Genomic DNA, 16,818 nt, shown 5'->3' with positions numbered 1-16,818 from the left:
TAGGACATGTTCTGAGGCATCAAGGGATCGCAAATTTAGTACTGGAGGGCAGCGTGAAGGGTAAAAATCGTAGAGGGAGACCAAGAGATGAATACACTAAGCAGATTCAGAAGGATGTACGCTGCAGTAGGTATTGGAAGATGAATTTTGCAGATAGAGTAGCATGGAGTAGCATGGAGAGCTGCACCAAACCAGTCCCTGGACTGAAGACCACAACAACAACAGCAGGTGGATAACATTAGGAGGAGATAAAGTTCAGAAGGTTAGGTTCGATGGAAAAGATAAAATCAGGAGTGAAGACGTCACAATTTTATTACTCTGGCAGAGAAAAACATGGCTACAGGGTTGTAGTACGAAATAAAGTAGCAGACACAGTACAATCCTACCCAGTCACGTTAATGTGACCACCTACAAAAGTCTGAATAACGATCTTTTATTGCAAGGACCACTGCGAAATGTGCAGAGGCAATGAGCTTGTGAAAGGTACCGACTGGTATATGGAACCATTCAGGCTCCAGTGCCGTGTCAGCTACGCTAGGTTTCTCCGTCGATCATCCAAGGCGCCAACAGCCCGATTGAGGTGGGCCCACAGATTCTCGATTGGATTTAAATTCGGCAAATTTGGTGACCAGGAGACTACGTTAAACTCATCGTGGTGCTCACTGAACTACGCACATACGCTGTGACACGTTGCATTGTGCTGGGTAGATACCATCGTGCCGTGAGAAAAGCTGCATGTACAGGTGGACATGCTCTCCAAGAATAGATTCATACTTGTGCTGATCCATTGTGCCTTTCAGAACGACGAGATCACCGGAGGAGTGCCACGAAAACATTCCCCAGACCATAACACATTCAGGGTCTCTGCTTTCAGCTGCTCCATGCCGTACACGCCAACGGCCATCTGTGCGATGCAGCATGAAACGTGATTCATCTGAAAAGGCTACGTTTCGCCACTCTGTGGACGCCCAGCTGCGGTACTGGCCTGCAAGTTCCAGTCTTCGCCGCCTATAACAGCAGTCAGCATGGGTGCTTGACCAGTCGTTTGCTGCGGAGGCTCATACGCAGCAATGTTCGTTGGACAACCTTTGAGGAGACACTGTTGGTAACCTCTTAGTTTACCTGGGCGGTCAGTTGCTCAACAACACATCTCCGCAGCCGTCCTTCACCCCTGTCATCTATGGCGCGTGGTGCACCACATTTCCCTCGGCGCCGGTTTTGGTTAGCCCCATTATGCCTTGCGCAGTATACTTTAACCACAGAGTCACGCAAGCAGTTTACAGACTTGGCCATTTCGGAAATGCTTATATCTTTTGCCCGGAAGCCAGTGATGATGGCCTTATGGGCCTCAGATAAATCGTTCCGTTTCCGCATTACGACAACGACTGCGCTGTTTTTCACGTCCCCCCTGCTACGCTTATATACCCTCCACTCCTAATGCTGCCACCTACCGTCTGTGGGTGGTTACTGCATGTCGACGTCGAACGTAGGTGGTACTCACATTAATGTGACTCGACCGGTTGTATGAAAAACATGGATTCATTGTTCTCGGAATTAGAATGATACCGAAAGTGTTATAATTCAGCATGAAAATACCAGGTTCACTTAATCCTTTAAGGACCATTTCTTTCAAAGATAATAATATATGGTTATTTTAGTTAATATCATATCCAGAAGTAGCAATATGAAACGAATATATCGATTTCCAATACGGTGAGAGGTAGGGCACGCAAGGTTATTCGTAAGTACCTCCGCCTCTTCAGAAGAGGACTGCGCAAAAACTGTAACACTACAGAGAAACATCCGTGGATACAGCAACTCCCTAAGTTTGTAACTCACATTACAAATGAGGAATATGAGCTTCGTTTGTGCGTGGCAAATGTCAATAGCTGCGTCCAATCCGTTGACAGGATGTTCCCAGGAAGGTGCGACGGTAGCCCGCTTTGCAAATCTGCTAATTGGGTTATCTATATATAGGCGCGAGCTAACTCGTTGCGACAATACGGAGACGAGGGTCAACAATAAAACTTGGGAGCAGATGCAGTCTATAAGTGTAAGAATTCTGCAAACCATTAGCACATTAGCAGTCTTTTCTTTATCAGGGGACATTGATACATAGTGGTAACATGCAGCAAATTCCCATTAGTTCTCTGATAATCTATCGTGAGAGACATACGTTCTCATTGTTGGCAAATGGTTAAGAAGGAGACGTAATAGAGCATATATACGAACGTATTTAAGTTCTACTGCAGAAAGATTGCTGCAGGATTGAAGAGGCAAATTGGAATACTGTGATACGAGAGGCTGTGAAGTAAGAATTGTGGGAAAATATGGATTGAGAAGACGGAAAGAGAGGGGGAAAGATTAATTTAATTTTGTCAGGAAAAGGAAATATTTGTAGCAAATATATGATTTCCAAACCACAAAAGACGGCACTTTACGTGGATATCTCCTGGAGACAGAACTAGATACTAAATGGACCGTATTGTGGGGGATAATAGATATATAAAGCAGTGAAAAACTCTAAAGGGCTACCAGTAGCTGTCATAATTAGCGGTCTTCCATTATTCATGATGCAGATGAGCATAACACAGAAGAAAGTGAAGAAAGCATTCAAAGTGAAGTGCTGGATTTCAGAAAGAATAAGAAAAGAAGAAATGAGAACAATGGGAGAGAAGGCAGCACAAACTACAAAAAAAAAAAAAAAAAAGTGAGGAAGGAGCAAAGGAAAGTCGAACTAAAATCAAAGGTGCTATAAACAAAACAGCAGAAGTAGAAACAGGATACTTCCAAGGAAGCGGACCTAACAGTTCAACGTTGTTGAGGAAGAAGGAAAGTAAAATAGAGAAATTTAGAATCTATTGTTACGTGGGCGATGAACACGCTTAAGGCGGAAAATAGCTCGGAAGGACAAAAATAGACAAGAAACTCGACCGTTGCGTCTTTAAAATGAACTTCGCTGCCCTCTCTTTTTATTTTTTGTCAACATTTTGACTAGTCTGATGCAGTCTCCTCATTTACGGCAATCATCTCAGAGTAGCATTTGCACTCAACTCAATGCGAGGAATCCCCTACCAATCCAGTGGTCCTGAAATATCAACGTCAGTCACGCGCACTGCCGTGAAAATGTGCTGGTGCCCATCTTGCGTGAACCTCTTTTGTATTCTTTGCTGATATGGCACATCCTCCCGAAATGCAATTGAATCTCAATGTAGACAAGTGTAATGTGCTGCGAATACATAGAAAGAAAGATCCCTTATCATTTAGCTACAATATAGCAGGTCAGCAACTGGAAACAGTTAATGCCATAAATTATCTGGGAGTACGCATTAGGAGTGATTTAAAATGGAATGATCATATAAAGTTGATCGTCGGTAAAGCAGATGCCAGACTGAGATTCATTGGAAGAATCCTAAGGAAATGCAATCCGAAAACAAAGGAAGTAGGTTACAGTACACTTGTTCGCCCGCTGCTTGAATCCTGCTCAGCAGTGTGGGATCCGTACCAGATAGGGTTGATAGAAGAGATAGAGAAGATCCAACGGAGAGCAGCGCCCTTCGTTAAAGGATCATTTATTAAACGCGAAAGCGTTACGGAGTTGATAGATAAACTCCAGTGGAAGACTCTGCAGGAGAGACGCTCAGTAGCTCGGTACGGGCTTTTGTTGAAGTTTCAATAACATACCTTCACCGAAGAGTCAAGTAGTATATTGCTCCCTCCTACGAATATCTCGCGAAGAGACCATGAGCATAAAATCAGAGAGATTAGATCCCACACAGAGGCACACCGACAATCCTTCTTTTCACGAACAATACGAGACTGGAATAGAAGGGAGGACCGATAGAGGTACTCAAGGTACCCTCCGCCACACACCGTCAGGTGGCTTGCGGAGTATGGATGTAGATGTAGAAAGCTAGGCAGTACGTAAATGAGATAGTCCTGATAACGAGCTCATCTAATATCTATGGTAGCACTATCTCTCTTGTGGCAAGGGGGAAGCGAGGGAGGGAGGAGGTGATTAGTCTACTGACCTCTTTTATGCAGCCAGCGTCTTTTGTGCTATGCGAGCCTCTTCGTATCAGAGTAGCACCTACCTTCAACACTTCAATTATTTGTTCCACATATTCCACAAATTTCTCCCCATTTTCTGCCATCTACGGCTTCGCCTAGTACGTGAAAGTGATTCCCTGCTAACAAATGTCCTACCGTACTGCTCGTTTTCCACATGTCCCTTTCTTTTCCGATTCTGCAGAGCATTATTAGTCCACAACCACTTCAGCATTCATCTGTAATACCACACTTCAAATGCGTCGCTTCTCTTCTTCGTGTTTCCTCACAGAAGATGATTCGCTTACGCAGAATGTTTTCTCGAATTAGGGAGTATATTTGATGCAAGAAGACTTCTACGGGTGAGAAATGCCCCCCGATATGCAAACCGCTATTTACCCGGAAAAAAAAGGAAAAGCGGAGTTTGCTGGAAGTGCATGTGTCAGCAAATGAAATAATTGCTTTTTGCACAGGTCTTTTTAGCGCCACGCAAACACACACTCACACACACACACAAAATATCGTAATACGAAGCAGTTACAGATTAAAATTAATTTCCCATTTCCAAAGAGGGATAATTCCAGACCCAACATAAGTCTAAGAAAAAATGGAAGCCATGACTTCACACATTACTTTGAAATGTGTGCAACACTTGCCTCGCCATAATGTACTCTGATTTAGCTAAATTGTACATTGAATGCCGAGCAGTTCCTAAAAGAAGGACACGCCAAATATCCCTCTCGAGTCTTGTCCAATCAGACCTTGTGACTTGTCTCTGACGACTTTATCGTCGACGGGTCGTTAAGTTCTAGTCTCGTTTCCTTCCTTCTTCATTGCCTCAGAGAGGTCATAGATTGCGTGTCAAGTCTGGGGGAGCTCTACTGTCAGTTTACAAAGCGCAGTTATTTAAGGAGTGGAGCTATGAGAATGGTATGTCGCAAACTAGTGTGTCCTCCCTTCATAGAAGGCAGCATGGACAGTGACGTCGTGTTATTATGCGCTTTACATACCAATGACTGGTACTGCTTAATACTCGCCCCTTTGTGTATTATCCCGAAACGAACACGTTATTTCAGTAAAAAAAAATATGAAATGAGCGTATGGAATCTTTGGCCAGGAATCCCCAGTCGGGGAAGTGCGGCCGCCAAGTGCAAGTCTTATTCCAGTCGACGCCACATTGGGCGACTTGCACGCCGGTGATGAGTATAAAATAATGAGGAGGACAACACAACACCCAGTCCCCGAGTGGAGAAAATCCCCAACCCGGCCGGGAGTCGAACCCTTGCCCACTTGCATGAGAGGTGAGCTCTTTACCGCCCAGCTAAGGAGGCGGACTCTGTATCAGGTAATGCGTATTAGTAATACATTTTACATGGCGGTGATTCTCCCATTCTGTACTTTCGTTCAAACACCAAAAAAAAAAAAAAAAAAAAAAAAAAAAAAATACTCGTTAAACACTAAATACCTTACATACCTTTCCAACAAACCACATTCGCATTCCCGTTGAAATAAAAGACCTAAATTAGAATTTTTTTGTAGATGCTACACCGTTATTCTCAAACGGACAGTACAGGATACTGTGCCGAAAGTTAGGCAAGATGTTCAATTCCGTAGGTCACATACGATCAGAAGCTCAGTATAACGTCTGTGAAGAGTTACTGAACAAGCCGACAGAAAATTTAGTAGTTATTTTGTAGCCGTAAAAATAAAAAAAGGTGATTATAACAGAATGATACCTGTCATAAGATTAACACATGCGCGCGCACACAGACGCACGTATTTATAGAACGGGAGAGAGAAACAGATAAACGAACAAACAAACAATAAAAACTGTATTCCAGAATGAATTTTCACTCCGCGGTGGAGTGTGCGCTGATTTTAATCTGTCAGGAAGTTTCAATAACAACCGTATTGTTCACAATCACAGTGTCTCACTTGCGTAAATTCACATGGTAGCTTAATACACTATTAATGCTGCCTTTTTAAGATGTACACGTGACGAGGGACTTCAAATTCGAACCGCTTGGCATTAAATTATAAACAATTGAATTTTTAACTGCTAACTAAATTTATGCCACTGCACCAATTTTAGAACAGTTTTTTGAATATTAGTTTTACGGCAACACAAGAATGTTGAAGTAACAAAATTTGCGCACAATTGAAAACAGTTTCTTAGACTAAATCTGAAGACGGGAATTATCTTTCGAACCCGGCGTTAGGTTTTGTTTCTAACGCGAACGATTTTGACCAGACACTTCTTGGGAAAGCACAGGAAGATGCATATCATTAAAATATTGAAGTATTCATCTTCCCATTATTTTGAGCCTAAATATGATAGTTAAATAACAGAAACAAATTGGAGAAATATGATAAAAATATTTGGGAAATGTGTGGTCAGTCACATATGCTTGCATGCCACAGGATAATGAAAGATCACTCCGTGACAGAAAGAACTGAGCATGCTTTTATGCTATATTCCTGTCAAGCGGACTCTAAAGAAATTATTTTAGATAGTAGACTGGTGTTACATGACCAGTTATACTGTCATCAAAGAAACTGCCAGCGTAAAACACACGCTACACATAAATCATAGTTGCTGAAATGTTTATACAGCTCTCTAAGTCGGTAACTAAGTTTTATTCGCTTTTATGACCTTTTTTAAGGTTTACACACAGATGTAACTTCGAGTTCACTGACAAGCGCAGAAATATTTCCTACAATTTCTGACGTATTAAATGTTGTTTTCCAAAAATAAATATTAAACCGGAAACCGAGAAACAGAAGTGTTCATGGACGTTCGTGCAGGATATGGGAGACACAGACTCCCATACATTCTCTTTACTTATAAAACCTTGAATACTTCGTTACAATCATTGAATCGTTCAAGAATAAAATATTTGCTGTCTCACAGATTTATGACAGTATTCCTAACTAAATGTGCACTACTAATGTGTTACACGAACGATTCAAGCTATATTACTTCTCTACGGGTTGAACTGATATATTCCCATCAAATATTAACAATATATACAGACTCTTTGATGATTAATTTGAGTCATACTATTCATACAAGTCGTATTTTTGGGGCGTTTGGATATGATCTGTTAAGAAAAATTGGCAACCAGAGACAGCAAGAAAATAAGAGACCTCTTAATTAAGATTCCTGAGAAACAACCGTATATTGGAAACCATCAAGAATAGAAGACCCGCTTAAGTGACGTTTCTCCTCCAAAGATGTCTATACTATCACATCTTAACGCACGTTTCCTCATAATGCACGCTCCATTTAAAACAGTAAGTTAGTTACAACTTTCAGAATACTTTGTCAACTTGAAAAAGTATCGGTTTTAATTAGCAAAAGATGTTTGTAGTCCGATTTTCTACATTATGTAACAAAATGTTTCGTCTTTATCTTCTTTTCCTAAATAGCTTTAGATTCTTTTTCTTATTTTCAGTTACCACATTGCAAAACTTAGAATTATCGAAAAAAGTGTCTAAGATTGTATTATTGTTCTTAACATTATGTGATTGTTTTATAAACACACAGATCGTAGTACACATGGCAGTTCTACATAGAAGACTAATCTTCTACAATTTTTGAAGTGGCTGGATATGTTTGGATGATAAATAAGTATTTTTAATCATATGTTATTATCAGAGATATCTCACAATCTTACAAACATCTAAACACGACCTGCTAAAACCTTGTTTGACTCTTTACTGTCTTTCAATCGCATTTTGCGGTTTTCCAGACGAGTTTTCCCGAACAATATCTCACTGATTTCTTCAGGCACTCAGACCCGTGGCCTTATAGTTTCCTCTCGCTGCACTTCAACCAGACATGTTTTTTTCCTCTTTCTTGTTATTTTACTTCTGATGAAGGGCGGGCTGGCTGTGGATAACGCCGCTCGTCACCCTAAGTGTTACATGTTTTACAAATGTGTATGAAATCAAACAAATAACGTTATAATTTTGTTTTTTTTTTAAACTCTGCATTGGCGCCAACTTGATGAATTTTCAATATAGGCAGTTGGGAAGCTCTTTCTGCATGTACTGAGATCGTGTTTCTCACCGAAAGCAATAGCTTTGTGGGCTGTACAGCTGTTCTGTTGTTCTTGATGTTCACTTAGATATATTTTGGATTCACTTTTTCTTCTAGAAACCTTTTGTTAAATGCAATAAAACGGATTTCTTTTATTAACTGAAGTTCACGATTTCTGACAACAACGTTATTTTATTCATTGCATTTACCAAGAAGTGTCTAGCAGAAAAAGTGACCCCTAAATACATGAAAGAGAACTTCTAGAACAACAGTACTGCTACACAGCAAAGATTTTGCCTACGTTGTAAACTACGAGCTGGGTACAAGTGAGTAGCACAAGCTATTTAATAAGGTACAGACCTTGCCTGTGATGCATCAGTTTTTGTAAACCACAATTACTTGAAGGCGAAATTTATAAGGGAAATCCTCTCTGTCTTCTGACGGTGCGCACTGTCCCCAGACTAGTTACGGCGAAATAAATATTTCTTTCAAAAGATGTGGCTGGTTGCAGGTTTTTCTTCAGTGATTTTTACAAGAACATGTTCGGTGTTCTCAAGCCATCATGGATAAACTAATATCCGCCACATATTTTTAACAGAGTGTCGACTTATTGCGTTGATACAGTTTGTACAACGGACGTTGTGGTCAGCATACAAAGCAATTTTTTTTACTTCAGTAAGTAAGAAAAATCAATGTTGGTGGGAGAGTTTATAACGTGTGCCGCTTTCGTCTTCCCTGTAACGTGGAAACAGACTGTCTCGGCACATATGTTTCTAAGAAAAATCTTAATCCCCTCTCTTACCTCCAGAAATAATGGAACATATCATACTGTCATCATCATCTAAAATTAAAGCTCTAACAACAACCGTGTTTGCAGGTAAATTATCGGGTTGAGGTCCGCCTATTGTGAAAACAACTAATGTAAGGTAGGAGATGACGTACTGGCGGAAGTAAAGCTGTGAGGACGGTTCGTGAGTCGTGCTTAGGGAGCTAAGTTGGTACAGTACTGCCAGCGAAAGACGAAGGTAGCGAGTTCGAGTCTCGGTCCGGCAGTCAGTTTTAATTTGCCGAGAAGTTTCATTCTTATTATTGTTTAATCACTTGTGGGAGCATTTCTGTAATCATTAGCAAGTGTTTTTATCCACTAGAATTTTAAGTTTCTTAGAGCCTTCTTTACATTATTATATATCTTACCATGGGTTTCCGCGTGGTTTATGTCCACATATGCAAGCTCATCTGTTGCAGAAACGCACACAGGAAAACGGCAAAAATATGTACCACTAAGATGTGTATCTTTATGCAACAGACGGGCAGGTAGAAAAGGACATAAAACACGAGAAAATCTATGGCAGTCTGTGTGACAATGTAAAGGAGATCCTACAGAAGCCAACATTCTAGTGAATAAGACCTAGATGAAAGATCTCATTGATGATGGCTAAAATGCGCCGGTACGTGAAAAGGCGAAAACAGTTTTAGCCGTCTGCGTAATAGGTGGATCTGAATTCCCACAATTTATACGAAGATTATTTTAAAGGTAAAGAACTATTTGATCCAACCAGCCGCCACGTCGACGCCATGTCGTAGACTTAACTAATCGTTGACGCCAATATGACACAAACAGCGAGCAAGAAGAGTCGTTTACTGTTTGTTTGTGCTATTTTAAGCTGTGTGACAAAATTAACGATCCCGCCAAGAGAGAGGTGTGTAGTGCAACACCGTTTCTGGGTATCAAAAAAGCCCTCCCGGAACGAAGTTCATATGTAATGAATCAAGGTTCATTTCTAAAGCGGTGCATGTGTTTAATGGCGGACGAAAGAATATTCATGATGAAGGACGGTCAGGTCGCTCTTCACTTGTGCCTGACGCAATTTAAGTGGAAAGTTTCTCAACATCTCTCTTGCTGCGCGGTGATGGCCCCGAGTGACTGCGGTCTTTTGCCCAAATTGACAGATGTTCCGGGCTAAAACCACCATGGAGATGACAACGAACTGAAGGAGGACGTTAGTGGCTCGTTCAACAAGTTGGCGCCAACTGAGTATGCAGAAGGCGTAGGAAAGCTCGTACAGCGCTACGACAGATGTTTAAATCTGAACGGTTACTAGAAAAGTAGCTAATATATCAAAACATGTTGTAAAATAATTTTCTTTTCATAATGCTGAATAAAAATGCCTGGAGAAGAAACGTTATATACTTTTAGAATTTATCTTCGCACCACCCGTTTTTTTATCTGTGTAACATAATCCATTGCCTCTGCACGTTGCCTAAGTATGGAGTCACTTCACTCGTGCGACATTCAGCATGGTGCGTCCTTCATAAAGAAGAAACAAATTATTCTGAGGTCAGTTATCAGTAAGGTTAGTGGTATCGAGTTTCACTGTACTGAAATATCTAATTTAGATGTAATTGTTCTTCGTCTATATGACGTATCGGCTGTCTTCCGATGGTATTATAGGTAATACCGACTACATACCAGTAGATAATCGACAGCACCTAGTGTGACCGGAAGGAAAGGATCGGACCGTGATTAAGAGAGCGAAGGTCTAAGTGGAGTTACTGTACGCCACCTAAAAGCCTCCAGGGAACACTCCCTCTTGAGAACTTCGCACAATGTCAGCGAAAGACTGCCACGTCACAGCGTTTGGAAGTCATACTTTCACGCGTGCCATAGTCAGGGTCAAACATTTACATTCACGCCAACAAGCCGCCAACGCTGTGAGCTAAGCACCAGTGTGACCTTCAGAGAAAGATAATTATTTCTTGCTGGTTATGCGGTCTTGGATATTCGCGCGAAAGTCGAATGGTTTCACCGGAAATAATTTTCACAACAAATACGTCATTGAAGATGATCGTTTAAATAATGTCTCCGGACAAAGAGCAACTCAGCCAATGCGAAAGCAATTGATTTAAAAATTTATTTTCACGCCTGCTACGAATTCACCACAATGTGATCATAATTTAACAAGGAAACGAATAATACTTTTACATTCAAAGTTAAGGTATTGAATATTTTTGTTGTTTTAATTTCTGCAATTTATGCTGCAGTGCTAAAAGAACGCCCCGAAAAGAGTGTATTATCAGTGTGATTTCCAAAATTAATAATACGTTTATCGCAACTGCTACGTGCAGCCAATACAGAAAACATTGACAAATAAATAACACTTCGTTTATTCGGAGTTAAAGGCCTGAATTTAACTAAGACTGGAGAATTGGAAGACGTGTAAATGTTGGAGTAAAATCCGGAAAGAATATTCCGGTCAGTAAAACAGGAAGACAAGTGATGGCGATCTTGAAAAGAAAATCGATCAACTAAATGTTACATGAGGAAACACAGAGTGATATTTTACGGACATGTGGTTTGGATTACTGGAAATACGGTAAGTAATAGAATTTTCAAACATGACAGTCAGAAAATATCTCCCTGGATTGAACGGCTGCAAGAAATTAGAAATTATCTCAAGGAGATGTAGATCAAAAACCACTAAATTCTATATAGAGATGCATTTCGTAAGAAAAGTTTAAACTCCTCTCTCCTGAAGAAAAAAAGAAAACAGGAGCAACGACGTCAAAAGATCGTAAACGAAAACAATCTGATAGAAATGATGGAAATTACAATATTGGGAAAACCGAAAGATAAATCTGAAATAGTTATTCAAGTGGTTCGTAAGAGGTACAAATTAGAAAAAAATCTTACGATAAGTTAGATTTTGTGTATTCTGGAACACATGATAGAACACTATTACAAGGTGCTATGTCAAGATTTCAGACGTGAAAATTGGAAGAAAAAATTAAACTAAAAACAAGGAGATAACAATCTCATCGTAATTATCGTACTTGATAAATAGGTTCTATCTTCTGAACAACTGCATGCCACTAAAGACGCAGTGGGTACTCTCGCTACTATGGTAATAATTTTTGTGGGTTCCGGCTACAACCGCAGTGAAAAGATATTAGTATTTTATTAATATATATTTACGGATTTTTATAGCACCACTAACTACTCGTTAAATTCTCTTTTCATTTCTAACCACTTAGATGTTGATGGCGTCACAAACTTTTCCTTAAAAAACAAGCCAGACACTAACAGTATCAACAGTAAGATCATTTCGTAACGAGCAAAATATTTTTATTTTATTTTATAAAATGTGTTTTAACCATCATTTGTTTAGTGTCGCATTAGTCATCTGCCGGTTCCTGTTATTAACCATCATTCAGGATGTAGGCTACAACAGATTTGTTAAAAACACTCCACCATATTATTTTGAAGCTGAATCGTATCGATATTATCAAAAATTGTGTAACCAATTTGTCTTAGAATACTGACACTCATATTTTATGTGAAACATACAGACATCACAGGAGAAACGAACAACAATTCAGTACTCAATATTGTTGTTGGTCCTGTTTTTTCTGTGATGTCTGTACGTTTGACATAAAATATGGCTGCCAGTATTCTAAGACAAACTAGTTATAGAACTGTGGATAATTTCAATATGGTTCAGCTTCAAAAAATGTGGGATGTTGTTAACTAATCTGTTGTACCCCACGTCCTGGATGATGGTTAATAACAGAAACCGGTAGATGACTATCGGGACAATAAGCAGCTGATGGTTAAAATGCATTTTATAAAATACTTCACGGCTGTTGAACCTCACGTCATGGAAACGTTACAAAATATTTTGTGTTCACTCGTTTCCATTGGAGATCTCAGAAACGCAGGTGAGATGGTGCTTGTCCCGGAGGAAGTCGGTTCGAACCCTTGAAGTGGAAGAAATCTGTACCATCAGTATTTCACCAGCAATCGGAGGAAACTTTGTTACGAAAAATTTCAAATCGGCAGCAGTAGCAGCAGTGATCTCAAAACTCTCTCCTGTGTGCCGTGGAGTGTTGGTGGGGATCGAAACATCAGGCTCAGCGTTTCCCTAGTTACACCCACGAAGAGCGAAGAACTATGCGACACTAGAGGTTTACACGGCCCTATTGTCTGTATGCATACATCACTCATCTACACAAAACGTCTACTCTCAAAACAAAACATTTATGTCTCTAGAAAGGACAGGTGTCAATGTGCATACATGGAAGGTGGGTTTTTCGGGTTAACAATATTCTTTAATTGTAGTTTTCTAGCCTCCAATCGCTGAAGTGCTATTTTAACTGGCTTCGACTTCTTAGAAAGTCATTAAAATGACCTGTTTATAAAAAGAAATGTAGGTATAAAGAGAATAGTAAATTACTGTGAATCACAATTACTAACTCTAACGAACTTCTGTAGACAGCTACGTGCACAGTGAAATTTTAAACGGTAACTGGTCCAAGTATAACTGAACAGGCGAGGAGAGGCAAGCGTAGTATAAACATATGTATCTGAGCCATGATTGGTGCAGCTGAAGGCTACACGGTTAACTGCATTATGGTCTTAAGCTTGTCATTCTTAAATCGCAAATGTAGGATCAAAAATGTTTACAGTAGCAAACTGATTGTAAGATATACCCTTCCCATAGGATAAAGCTGTAAAAATTGCGGGATTATTGGTGTAGGTAAGCTAGATGTGCAGTAGGAGCGCCGGCCTGCATATGTGGTCCGCGAGTGGCCACCTGGTTAGTGGCGGTAACGAGTGAATGCCGAGCAGCCGATTTGAGTCATTTGTCAAACTTTTATTAAACAAGTGCAGATCGGCACAAAAGGGAACCCCAATAATAGAAAATGACGAAAAACGAGAGAGAACGTGCGTCATAACGTATCAGAAAATAGTTCAACAAGAGTTTTATTACCGAAAATGCTTTGTTCAATTAACAAATGTCATTGATGTTTTCTTGAAATCAGTGAAAATTCCAGGCTCTTCAGGCGTATCTAAATGGCGTCTCATACAAACACAATGACAGATATAAAAATATTTATATATACGTCCTAGTTTATATCTTCGTTTCTTTTTCAAATGGGAACAAAAAGCCGGTCATTGCTGCCAACATTAGCCTACATTGTTCTCTAAATCGGGCATCGAAAGATCCACTCGTATGCCCTGTGTAAAATTTCCAGTTAGACATTTGAATCCGAAGACGACTTGCAAGCCAAGATTCTCACACTATCTTGACATCTGTCAGTACGTAGTGATCCGCCTATGAATCTGATAAAGTACGTCTCCAAACTGAAAACATAGCCCAGCTACGTCACCAGGAGCTCCTATAGGCAGTTTCCCAATGTTATATCGCCACTTCCAGAACGCGCCTTTTAGATGAGAGGTGACTCTCCTGGGAGTGCATTTTTTTTCCCTTAAATGTAACGATATATGGTACACAGAAATTAGTAACTAATATAACTAACGCAAGAAACACACATCAACAGAATCTACGTAAATCACCGTACGCTGCAATGTACTACTAGACGGGAAACTGATTCTTACGCCATCCTGTTCGTCAGGTAAGACGTTTTTGGTGGAAAGGCCGCTTCTCCCACCACAAGTGCTGCTCGCCCTTCAGTCTGCAGACAGACTATAGTTTCGTTCAGTATTATTGTACACCGAGAGTACTGAGGAATAACACTGACTTTCTAAAAGCTGTCTGAGGAAGTCAGATGTTCGTACTTGGAAACAGGGAAGAAACACAGATCGTAGTTACCGCCGAGCGGAAACAGCTGTGCTGGCGGGAGCCGAGTCGAACACGTGATACCGAGTCAGCGATGCAGTTGAACTTCGGCGGGAACACGAGCGACGTCAAAGCGGAAACGGATGAGTAAAAGACAAGCGACGGAAAGGCAAAGACGAGGTTTACCTCAGGTGTCGGCGAAGAAGAGAAGCGCGGCACACCGCAGAGCGGCGAGGCGGCAGCAGCGGCAGCGGAGGCGTCGCCTGCGACCGGCGGCAGCGGCGGCGGCGGCTGCGGCGCTACGGCTGCGCCCCTACCGGCTGAGGGCCGAACTGGCGCGGCGCGCTGCTCGCTACTCACCGCAGGGCTCCGGCGCGCTGCTGCTGCTGTCCATGACGCGCCGCCGTCTATTGTGGCCGGCCGCTGACACCGACCAGCGTCAAAAGGCTTAACTCCGGCGCGCGCGCGCACCACACGCCGCCCTCCGCTCTGCTCCTCTGCCCTTCTCCCTCTCCCTCTCTCCCTCTCGCTCTCTTCCTCGGCGCGTCGCCCCACACTTAATCGCCCTCCCGTTAGCCACGCCCGCCCGCTCGCCCGCTCGCACTTTTGCTCTCTGACTGCCACCCCGCTTTTCCCCCTCTCCGGGCGCCGCGAGCGCCCCATTGATTGGTTGACGCCGCCGGCTCGCACCTTAATCCTATTGGTCGGCGTCCCGGCGCCTGACGTCGTGATCTCATTGGCCCGCTCCGAAAAAGCCGCGCGCGTGCGGCGGCGGAGTCGGACGGCGGCGGCTGTGGTGGGGAGCGGCCGGACGGCGCCGTGTGACGGCGGGTGTGGCCTCCGACTCCGCCGTCGCGCGGGGGCGGCGGGGCGGTGGAGGCGCCGGTGGCGACGCCGGCCCTAATTCCGGTTCAAAAACCTGCCCTACCAACCCCCCCCCCTCCCCTTTCTCTTCCAGCCCCGGCAGACTGCCATTGGCGCGCCCACCGAGACCCCGGAAAGAGGCAAAGTAAATTCGATTTCTATCCCGGGGATTCGGAGGCGCAGCGGGCGGCCGGATTGAGTGCCAACCGGGCCGTAACTCAATCGCGCGCGCCGTACTTTTGATTGGACCGGCGCGGAAAATTGCCTGGCGTGTACAAACCCGCCAACTGCTCAGGCGCCCGTCTTGCGAACTTCATCCTGCTGCTCTGGTAAGATGAAACTCTGATGCCGACCACGGCTGTAGCATTATGGAATAATTAGACAAGCCTGTGCCAGTCAAAACTCCGCAGTACGTCACTGAAGGTGGGTTTACACGTGAAGATTTTGCCGCAATAGCGTTTCGCTGACATTGCTGCAATGCACGGTAATTTTCGGTATGTCCGGCAAATATTGCTGATGTTGCAGGCTGTTGTAGGTAGTTGTCGACGTGTCCACCACGGGTGGAGAATATTTTCGTATTGCAGGGCAATATCTATCTCTAGCGTTGTCTATAAATGCTTCCCTCTCGCTCTCACCTTTGTTTTCTACTTCTCTCTCCGCCAACATTACAGTCACGTGTCCGAGCGAAAACGATATCATTTCACCTCTCTCCGAAAGTTTACGATCGTACATAAAGTCACCTCTTTTGTTTGTTACTTTCTTGTGTACGGCAATGGAGAAGTGGACAAACGAGAGAACTATGAATTTCATAAACGCAGTTCATCTACGACTCGAGGGCTACAGGACGTGGAGACTAGTCTATAAAGGACCTTTCGTTAAGAGTGTTATTTTTTAAAATTGTAATTCCCGGTTTCTAAATTTTTTGTGTGCTTCCAGATGTGAAAATATCCAGTATAATTTAGTATTTATCAGGAAGCTTGAGTTGCTGTGTGGTCCAACAGAGTTTGCAGTTTCATCGTGCGGTGATTCATGCTACCTGACCGTTTAGAAATCGTTAAAAGTTTCTACGAAAGTGGTAGCTCTGTTGCGGATGCTCATCGTTTATTCATCAGGGAATTGGTCTCCATCACCGTTTCTCTATTCAAGTCTATACGCCGCACTGTGGCCAAGTTTGAGTGGAATATCATTCTATACTACCAGAAGACAACAAGTAGACAAAGTAAAGCGCGAAATTGAGAACAATATCGCAGCAATAGCGGTACGTATTAAGGAAGAGCCTAATGTGTC

At 42.3% G+C, this 16,818-nt stretch overlaps 1 protein-coding gene across 1 annotated transcript in view; it reads right to left on the bottom strand.

Annotated features, from left to right (window-relative positions):
• LOC126188570 (photoreceptor-specific nuclear receptor-like) overlaps nt 1-15,330 on the bottom strand; it is a 252,210-nt gene extending 236,880 nt beyond the window's left edge. The window contains exon 1 of the mRNA XM_049930172.1: nt 14,985-15,330. Within this exon, the coding sequence (XP_049786129.1) occupies nt 14,985-15,330 (346 nt within the window). The remainder of the gene's footprint in view (nt 1-14,984) is intronic.
• Nucleotides 15,331-16,818: the final 1,488 nt, after the last annotated feature.

Source organism: Schistocerca cancellata, chromosome 5, assembly GCF_023864275.1.
Source record: "Schistocerca cancellata isolate TAMUIC-IGC-003103 chromosome 5, iqSchCanc2.1, whole genome shotgun sequence".
In the NCBI taxonomy this organism is placed as follows: Eukaryota; Metazoa; Arthropoda; class Insecta; order Orthoptera; family Acrididae; genus Schistocerca; species Schistocerca cancellata.
Note: the sequence above shows the minus strand (reverse complement) of the source record. Positions and strands in the feature narration are given on the sequence as shown.